The sequence below is a fragment of the Poromitra crassiceps genome (genome assembly GCF_964638095.1).
Source record: "Poromitra crassiceps genome assembly, chromosome: 1".
Lineage (NCBI taxonomy): Eukaryota > Metazoa > Chordata > Actinopteri > Beryciformes > Melamphaidae > Poromitra > Poromitra crassiceps.
The window spans coordinates 14,666,571-14,676,570 of record NC_139623.1 but is presented as its reverse complement, the minus strand read 5'-3'; the positions used below and the strand labels follow the sequence as shown (position 1 = coordinate 14,676,570).

Here is a 10,000-nt window from a genome sequence, read left to right as displayed (position 1 = left end):
CGTGTGTGTGTGTGTGTGTGTGTGTGTGTGTGCGTGCGTGCGCGCATCACTTTGGGGCTGGCAGGGACAACTCATTAATTTCTGTTACTGCGACCATGGGGTCACACCCAGCTTACGTAACACACACACACACACACACACACACACACACACGCACACACACACACACACACATGCACGCACATATCCAAAAGACAGGGTCAGGACACATAAGTTAGTATGGTGAGAGGCATACAGACAGAAAGAAAACAAAGTAAAGCCAGAGAAACCGAAACAGTGCAGGTACCTGCGAGACTGATCCTACTGTTCTGTAGTTCATTATTAGGAGGCTCTAACTATACCACATTATGATATTTACCTATATATCATTATATACATTTATATATTCTAATGGGAAATATAAACTAGAATGTCCACATGTCTCAATAAGATCCTAAACTGGAACCTGACCCCTGGTAATTTTTTGGCACACACGCATCCAAACGCATGAAGGCTTGTGGATGCACAGTGTGTGTGGTGAATGAGTTTGTGTTTTGGCTGTTCTGTTAGCGCTCTCGCTTTTACAGCGTGAACAGGAGATGGAGACAAGAGCCAGTGTGACAGTTTCCATGGTGACATGTGACACTCAGCACAGGAGGATCCACCCATCTATCTGCCTCACTGTCACACCTCTACCTATCCATCAATCTCTATCTATCTATCTATCTATCTATCTATCTATCTATCTATCTATCTATCTATCTGTAAGTCTGCTGTATGTCTATGCTGTGTGGTGATTATGAGACCCACCTTTGTGCATGCCAGTGTATTTGTCCTTTATCACAGTTAACTCATAGATCTTGCCAAACTGCTCGAAGATGGGCTTGAGGTCCTTCTCCTCCAGATTCCGGGGAATCTGCCCCACAAACAGCTTGATGGCGTCTGCCTCCTTCATCGGGACGGAGCGGAGAGGGCGACCGGGTGCCGTGGGGGTTTGGGCTGAGGGGAGGCTGCTGGGCAATCAGGCCAGGAACAGGTAGGGCTGAAGCAGAGGAAGCCAAGCCAGACGAGGCTTTAGGGCAGGTGGCAAGAAAGGTGGAGGGGAAAAAGGAAGTAAAACAAAGATAGACTTTAATAAAAAAACATCACAATAATATTATAGGCTATTACAATAATGTCCCTTTAGGTACAATCTGTGTCTGTGGTATTCGATAGTACATAGTGATGTCATCACATTTTATGTATTTATTATTATTTTATTATTGTATTATTTGATTTTTGATTTTGATCTTATGTGCTCTACCTGGGGTTAATAGTTTTGCTCTGATATTTGTATAGTAGGCATATCTTTCTCAAATGTATTGTAGGATTACTATTGCTCTTAGAGGGGAGGAAGAAGAATAAACAACAAAAACAATAAGAATCGCGATTTTCTGATATAACGCTCTTACTCAAATAATTTGAACATTCAAACTATTAGGCTACAGAATTTGTATCCCCAAATATGTAAAGGAACACATTATTTGCGTGACTTTATTGATTATTTATTGCCAACTCCGATGACAAAGGGCTCGAGCAGCTTTCTCGTAAAACAATTATGCAAATGTTAATTAGCCAATCAAAAAACAATAATTGCACATCCCTCCAATTAAATAGATAGCAAGTGAAATATCAGTAATCGCGCATTACCTTTTGTGATGGATAAAGGGCGCTCAGGATCCCTAGACATAAAAAGAAGAGAAATAGCGTGATTGGGGGTAAATCATTTGCTATAGAGCGGTAGGTTTCTTTGTTTAGCCAGCTGTAGGTTACAGCATACACACTGGATGTCATGGGGCTCTCTTGCTCTTTGTCCGATCCCCCTCAATGTACACACAACAGACACACACACACACACACACACACACACACACACACACACACACACACACACACACACACACACACACACACACACACACACACACACACACACACACACACACCAGAACACAACAAAACGGGATATATATTATTATGCTGTATGCATTAAATGTCTTACCGTGTTCAGACTGCTTCCAGCTCTACAAATCACTAATAAAGGAGCCGGGGATGCTCCGCTCCGCTCCCCGCTGTTGTCCTCCTCTCAGCGCGCTTTCCCTCTGGATACTCTCCGCTCTTTGTGCCTTCCTGCCCGCCTCTCGCCCTCTCTCCTCCTCGGTGTAACGGAGTCAGAACAGAGCGGCTGGGCTGTGTTTTTACCCCGTGTTGCTGAGGGTCCTGGTCGGCAGCAGGTAGGCTAAACGTCGCTCTCCAAATCACAGCTTGTCACAGGTCCCTCTGATCAGGCAGCGCTTCCGTCCCCTCGTCACGACTCACGGATCCGGAGAAGCTAGATCCTCTCGAAAGCCCACTCCAACTTCTATTTCATTGACAAAGTGACAGTGGGTGGGTGCCGCCCAATTGTCTTTTCAATTAGGGTAACATTAACTTCCCAGAGACTTGTCGTAAACTTGCTTGGTGTGTTAACAGCTAGCTTCTTTTCAGGCTAGTCGAGATAATGGAAGCTAGTCTCACTTATTTTTTGGCTACTTGTTTTTTCCTTTACCTCTCACTCTTCTGGTATCTCCCCTTCTCTCTCTCTGTTCCTCTCTCTTTCCTATCTATCCATCTCTCTCTATCCATTTCTCTCTCTCTCTCCCCCTCCTCCAAAACGGTTGCCAGTCTGTGACGTAACATCAAGGGACCGTCAACAACTCTCTACTCTTCGGAAAACAAATTTATATTATATTCCCTCCGCCGTGTTTTTAACCCAAACTAATTGAATTCACGCATACAACAAAACACACGATGTTCACACCGACAAAATACATTTTAAACTGTGTTTTAAAAGTACGCCCAAGGCAGTTTGCGGCTATGAGGTGCCTAACGTTTGCAGACGATGCCTCGTGCTGCTGTGCGTGGAGCCGCCTATTGTTCTAGCCGCGAGCCCTGGCCTTGGTGCTGAAACGCTGCTTCTTGATAGCAAGCGCGCCGCCGCTGGACCGCCGTGCACGCCCGTCACGACTACTACAGCTGTTCACGCGCGCGCCCGAAACCACACACAAGCACTACACACAAACAGAGAGAGAGAGAGAGAGAGAGAGAGAGAGCGAGAGAGCGAGAGAGCGAGCTTGGGGTTGGAGTTGGCCTACTTTGCAGCTAGGCCTGTATTTTGGAAAAGCCAGCCTAAATTAGGCTATTTCATTTCGGCGAGAAGACGGTGTGAAAATGTAACGCATATTGCTGATGATGGGAGACAGGCTGGTGGGCATGGCTAGTGGCTACCACTGGCTACCATGGACCTATTATATATCATATATCTCAGTGCTGACTACACACAGGAAGGTAAAGCAGTGATCCTCATCAAGGACCTCATCAATTTGCTGGGGACCCCTTGGAACTCCTTCAAGGACGCCTGGGGGTCCCCGGACCACACTTTGAGCACCACTGTTAGTATTCATTATTAATTATCACATGTAATATAGCCTATCTTTGTGGCACGTGCGTGTGAGGAGAGCGGGAGTTGGAAAGAGAGTGAGAGAGAGAAAAGAAAGAGTCACAGGGTTCAGGGTAATTTACTCTGAAAGGTCACCATCTGCCTTCCTTGCCTCGTGCCCCCTGAGCCAGCACCCCCATCCCCCATAATATTACACACTCACACAACACATACAGGCCTACTACATGCACACACCCACACACACACACACACACACACACACACACACACACACACACACACACACACTCTAGACAAGGGCTGTACCCGAAAACTTTGGACATTTGAATATTTGTTCATAATGCTGACATTTGAATTTAAAAAAAATCAGCATTCAAATATCCATAGCCGGCATATTGTGAATGGTGATGATTGAATGAACAAACTATTAGAGTTACATGAATGGTTCATTGAGAAAACCGGAGATCCTCCTTTTAGTATAAAAGGAGCAAGTGGGCAATCTCTGTCTGTCTGTTCTCAGTTTAAGTTTTTGTCCCACTGATGATGTCACAGGCATTGTGACAGCATCAGTGATGTCATAAGAGCAAAATAATCTTATGACATCACTGATTTGGTAACACTCGAGCAAATGTGACATCACTGATGATGTCAAAGACATGTGACATCAATGTGATGTCATCAGTGAGTGATGTCATCATGATGCAAAGTTGAGCAATTGTGTGCTGCGCATGCCAATAGTGCAGGTGAGGCCACGCAGCAGCCGAGCTGTGGGCCAGGCCATGTATGCAAGCTGCAGGGCGTGAGATGCCTAGTTAAAGGACCATTCTTTGCATACTTGCACTTTGTATTGTGTTTACATTTCGAATATATTTTTGTTGCACTATGTTACTTTTTACCCCTACCAGGATTCGAAGCCTGTATCATCTGGCAGGGGGAATAACAATGGAAACCAGTCCTGTGACTGTAATTGTCGTGCATTTACATTTTTTTTTAAATGTTCATTAATGTACACCTGTCCCCTATCGAACAAATAAACAAATTGAATTGAATTGAATTGAATTGAAAGAAAGTGTATTTAACAAAAATACTTTATTCACTTTATTCAAACTGAGGATTTTTTTCTCTTATTTTTTTATGTCATGATGACATCACGGCAGACAACCTCAATAGAGTATTAAACTCTGATCAATCGATCAATCGAATATTCAAATCTGAAAAAAATTATATCAGCTCCCTGCAATGTTCAAATCTGAAAAAAGTATATGGTACAGCCCTACTCTAGACACACACACGTGTGCTCACATGTACATGATATCACCATGCACACCAGGGGCTTCTTATAGACCCAGCACAGGCATGGAGCACAGGCAGGAAAGGCACGGAACGCTCCCGCCCCCAGGATGTAAATGCTGTACCGGCAGATAAAATATAGCGGGCAGCACGCCAACGGAATTCCCTGTAAGCCTCAGTCTGTGTGCAACTGTACCATAGCTTATAGGCTGGTAGTGGAAGTGGAACCAAGAGGTATAGTGGAGGGGAAACCCAACTAAACTCCCATTTACTCTGGGGTTGTTCTTACTGGAATAGAGTTTACCCGCCTTTTTAACTAAGCTGACATATTTGTATGTGCATCATAGTAAGGGACAGCAGAACAGTGTAAGATAGCATCTGAGAAATGTTGTTTTGTGCCAACTGGAGGAGTTTATACACACACTTTTTTTTATTTGGCCTACTACTATGACCTCACTGTTGCCTGGGTCCAGACCTTTGAATCTGCCCACACCACCAAGTTGACTTTTGGCTGCTTCTCTTCTAGAAGATGGAAAATTATGTTCCACTGTCCCAATTAAAATAATGAATAAATAAATAAATAAACACACAAACAAACAAAAATGAAAAATCTATTGAGTGCAATGAGTTGACAATTCAGTCTGATATCAGGCCAACCTCACTGGTCAGGACCTGTGCATGCGAGAAAAACATGCTCTAATGTGCATATAGACATAGCCTATGGAAACTGAAAATAACAACCCTTGGTTTGTTTGTATTTGTATCATTTTCTTGAAGGTCTTGCACTCTAGGATGTTTGATATGTGTGGTTCAGACACAGTCCTTGTCTTGCTCTTGCTCCTTCATATTTGCACTAAGCAGCAGCATTCCCCTATTTGGAATCAATAAAAACGAGTCATGTCACACTGCAGAGAATACGAGTAGTGAAAAGAAGCATTTTATCCCACAGTCAGACTCATTTTCTGAGGGGGGGAAACTCTGCCATGTCATTCTCCGTTTTGTGTATGAGACACAATGGCGCCATCAGTTGGAACAAACTGGTAATGTCAGTGTAGTAGCAGAGTAGTTGGAGTAGTTTGATAACACAAAAACAAATGGACTGGTTTAAAAAAGATGTTCACATTACAAAACTAGAGAGAATCTTGTGATGGTCCAGCAGCGACTTAAAACGAATGTTAGCCAGGCCATGGGGCGTAAAGTGGGCCCCCCGGCCCTCTTGCTTAGATGACAACCATTTGACGGCCTTCATTTTGATGTCAACAACACACCAAGTGTCAAGTTTTGTGACTGCATCATGCACGGTTTGATGCTATCATGCTAACAAGATCTGTCCACAGACAGACAGACAGACAGACAGACATACTGACTGAGAGACAGACAAACCAGACAGACAGACAGACAGACAGACAGACAGACAGACAGACACAAAGACTGAGAGACAGACAGACCAGACAGACAGACAGACAGAAAGACAGACAGACAGACAGACAGACAGACACACAGACAGACAAACAGACAGACAGACAGAAAGACAGACAGACAGACAGACAGACAGACAGACAGACAGACAGACAGACAGACAGACAGGCAGGCAGACAGACAGACAGACAGACAGACAGACAGACAGACAGACAGACAGACAGACAGACAGACAGATATATAAACACCTGGCAAAGTACTCAAAACAGCTTCTGTGGTATTCTGTGGTAATATGTTTCTCCAGGACCACATTTTTCCATGATGTTGCACATACACAGACTCACAAGGTGAAAACAATACCAGCCCCGTTGTCATGGCTGGTAATAATTTGCATGTTACAAACCTCACATTTATTCAATGTTAATTATGAATTGAAAATGATACGAAATTATGGAAAAACAAAACATTGAAATCATGCATTCCAGGCCAATAGCCCATCAGCTCAGACTTAATGAGAGAGGGAAAAAAAGCAAACTTGACATGACACCAGTTGATTTCTCTCTTGTATCAATTTTATTTGAAATTAAGTTTTATGATAGCAATTTTCCCACACAGTTTTGCACTTTAGCAAATAATAATAAAATTATAAAAATTGTTCATTTATCAATAATAACAATCTCATAAACTCTGGTAAGTAGTAACAAAGGAAATTGCTGCAGCTTCTTTAAAGAGAAAATAAATTACATGTTCTTTTGATAATAGATAAATTACTATCCTTTTTCTGTTTTTATATAAAATGTCCTTTTTTACTAAAAGCGATTAGAGACACAAGAATAACATTCAAAGCCGCAATCACAAGACACACACACACACACACACACACACACACACACACACACACACGCGCACACACACACACACACACACGCACACACACGCACCCACGCACACACACACACACACACACACACACACACACACACACACACACACACACACACACACACACACACATAAACATTCAAAATCCAAGAGTACAATAACATCACTGATTTTCATGTGAAATGCAAAATATGAATAGTTACATGACAGTTAGATGTGAATAAATGCGGTAACAGTCTACAACAACACATCTGATAATTCTACTCATTTAAAAAAGAGACATAAGGGCCTACATACGCTCAAAGAAATGATAGACATTAAAACATATCTGACAAATATACAGATTGCTCACCTTCGCACGCACAAGAGTGTTTATGTGTGGGAGTGTCTGACTGAGGAGAGAGAGAGAGCAATAGATTGAGAGAGAGCGAGAGAGGGTGTATGTGCTAAACTGAAGGCAGTAAGGTGAAGGCAGTAGGTCTTCAGAGCACCATTTTGACCATTTCTAACTTGTAATACAACAAAATTGGCACATCTACTGTGTGTGTGTGTGTGTGTGTGTGTGTGTGTGTGTGTGTGTGTGTGTGTGTGTGTGTGTGTGTGTGTGTGTGTGTGAGAGAGAGAGAGAGAGAGAGAGAGAGAGAGAGAGAGAGAGAGAGAGAGAGAGAGAGAGAGAGAGAGAGAGAGAGAGAGAGAGAGAGAGAGAGAGAGAGAGAGATCACATGTGTAAAGCAGTGGTCAGGTCAGGTGACATTGTGATTGCATTTGATCCAAATCAATAAATCCAGATCATCTGCAATCTGGTTAAAGAAGGTATTGTAAGAAAGCAGCTTTCAGCCTCTGTCAGAGTTTAGACAGTCATGACTGATGACCATTGACTGACCAAAGAAATGGTCCAGATTCTTCCATCGGGGTCAGTCATTCCTTTGGTTCATCTGTCCAAATATTCATCTGAACAATAAGAGGACACTTGAGGAATTCTTTTTGGCAAACAGTACAGACACATAATATGTAAAGGAAATCCTTCTAGCTTAGTTGGGGTAGCCACTGTAGCTCAACATCTGCAGTGTAATGAAACGCTTTGTCCCAGTAGATCCTCATCCTCAACACATAGTACTACAGTATACACGGCAGCACAGAGGTTTTCAAAGTGGGAGATGGGCCTCCCCAGGGGGGCTCCAAGCAGTTTCAGGGGAGGCTCAGTGAGTGGAAGTGAAACAATGTTACATTAGTTATTATTTGTTATCAAAAGGAGATCACATAGGATAGCCTAAATGTGTGTCATTTGGTTAAAGAGATAGTTTGGGGGGAATTTGAGTGTTTTTCCCACTTTCCCAGAGTCAGAAACTAATAAATGCCATCAGACAGACATTTATTGGTGTGTTTGGTGTAGTCTGAAGTATGTCAAACAGCAATATCAGGTTATCTTGGCTCAACTCAAATAACATAATTATGATCCAATATAGGCATCCAGGAATTGAGCGAGGGGGGTTCCTTATTCCAAGCTTCCACAGTCTCGGACTTTGAAAACCCCTGATCTAGCACACTTGGTAATTGTTTGTCAAGCACTTCTTTTTATAATTAGTGGTATGCGGAGTTGGAGGAATCTTTAAAATGCTAGTTTGGCTGCTGCAACACAGCAGTGTCTTCAGTGAGCATCTTCTATTATAATCTCTCAGCCACAGAAATGGGCCTCCTAGAGTGGAAATCACAGTGAACATACCATTCAGCCCAGTATGATACATGATGAGCCTGTTGAAGCTAATATACAAGCTAACAGACGAGGAAGCAAGACCAGTGGGAATATGTGATTCTATGTGAAAGTATATCATCTCACTACTATAATAAGGCAGCGGGTTCCGCGCACGGCGCACACAATTGGCGAGCATGCGAAGTGTGCGAGGTACGCTAGCGCGATATTTCTAGTTAAATTGTATGCAAGAAGTCGGTGATAAGACTCACCGCTTTCACAGTATTTTACCTGAACAATCAGGAGAATCTGGCTAAATGATTTCTGAATAGGTATTACATCCACTCTGGGCCGTCCATTTCTACAGAGTAGTCGTTTCTGTGGTGATCAGCACTTTGACACCCAATCCCTGACCCCTGACCCCTGGACCGCTGGCAAACCTCGGCAGAGTGTGATTGGCCGGTCAGTGCCTCTTGGCGCGCTGGGCGCTCTGGGTGCACGAGGCACAGCAGGCGGTCTTATAGTAGGTGTAGACACACAGCCTGGCCTGCACCACCATCACACAGTTATGACGTCTGTCCCTGCAGTTCTCGTCTGTGGAAAGAGAGGAGGAGGAGAGAGGTGAGTGTACAACATGTACATAGAGCTTTTTGGCACTGTTAGAAATGTGTGCTTTTGGTGACTTTGAACAGCTGTACCGTTTTTTTTCCAATACTAACTAACTGGACGACTGTAGCTCACTGTATATTGTACGGAGAGTGACGGTAAAGGTATTGTGTATCTTAGTTAAAGCAGCTACGAGCAACTTTTTCGATTGTTATTAAACAGTATAATTACAATATTGATGCATCACATCTTACCTATAATAGTAGCTGAGACCAAAGCCGTGTCAATCGGAGATTGCTCCCTTAGGTGATTATTAAGTCTGTGTCTGTCTAAACTCGCGTCAACAGGGGGCTCTCTCTCTCTCTCTCCTACCGCCGGCCCGGCTACACCCGGAAGTGAAACGCGGAAGTGAAACCCGGAAGTGAAACGCAGCTGCCTGCCTACCCCGTTCGCGCTGCCTAGCAACATAACATAAACAATGTGAACGCCACGCATACTCTCGGGAACATCTCTTGTTATATTCTAACAGGTTTTTTGTAAGTTATTTTGTGGTTATGGCTGAAGTGGCTGCTGCAAACCGTTTCATTTCACTTCCTGATCTGCCCTGGCCACAGACAGACTAACACTGGCCGATTCACTCGGGGTTCAAGCGAGAC

General features: G+C 43.5%; 2 protein-coding genes across 4 annotated transcripts in view; both read right to left on the bottom strand.

The window, feature by feature from the left end:
* celf3b (cugbp, Elav-like family member 3b) overlaps positions 1–2,561 on the bottom strand; it is a gene marked incomplete at its 3' end in the record, with an annotated part of 56,983 nt that extends 54,422 nt beyond the window's left edge. Inside the window, exons 1-3 of the mRNA XM_083633609.1 lie at positions 2,021–2,561; positions 1,669–1,700; positions 790–1,051 (exon numbers count right to left, since the gene is read on the bottom strand). Of these exons, the coding sequence (XP_083489735.1) occupies positions 790–934 (145 nt within the window). The 5' untranslated portion in view covers positions 935–1,051; positions 1,669–1,700; positions 2,021–2,561. The remainder of the gene's footprint in view (positions 1–789; positions 1,052–1,668; positions 1,701–2,020) is intronic.
* Positions 2,562–6,728: 4,167 nt separating this feature from the next.
* adamtsl4 (ADAMTS-like 4) overlaps positions 6,729–10,000 on the bottom strand; it is a 62,211-nt gene continuing 58,939 nt past the window's right edge. For 2 of the 3 annotated variants that reach the window (XM_083641783.1, XM_083641785.1), the window contains one exon: positions 6,729–9,332. In XM_083641783.1, coding sequence (XP_083497909.1) covers positions 9,202–9,332 — 131 coding nt within the window. In that variant the 3' untranslated portion in view covers positions 6,729–9,201. The remainder of the gene's footprint in view (positions 9,333–10,000) is intronic. The other variant, XM_083641784.1, reaches the window with a different exon arrangement.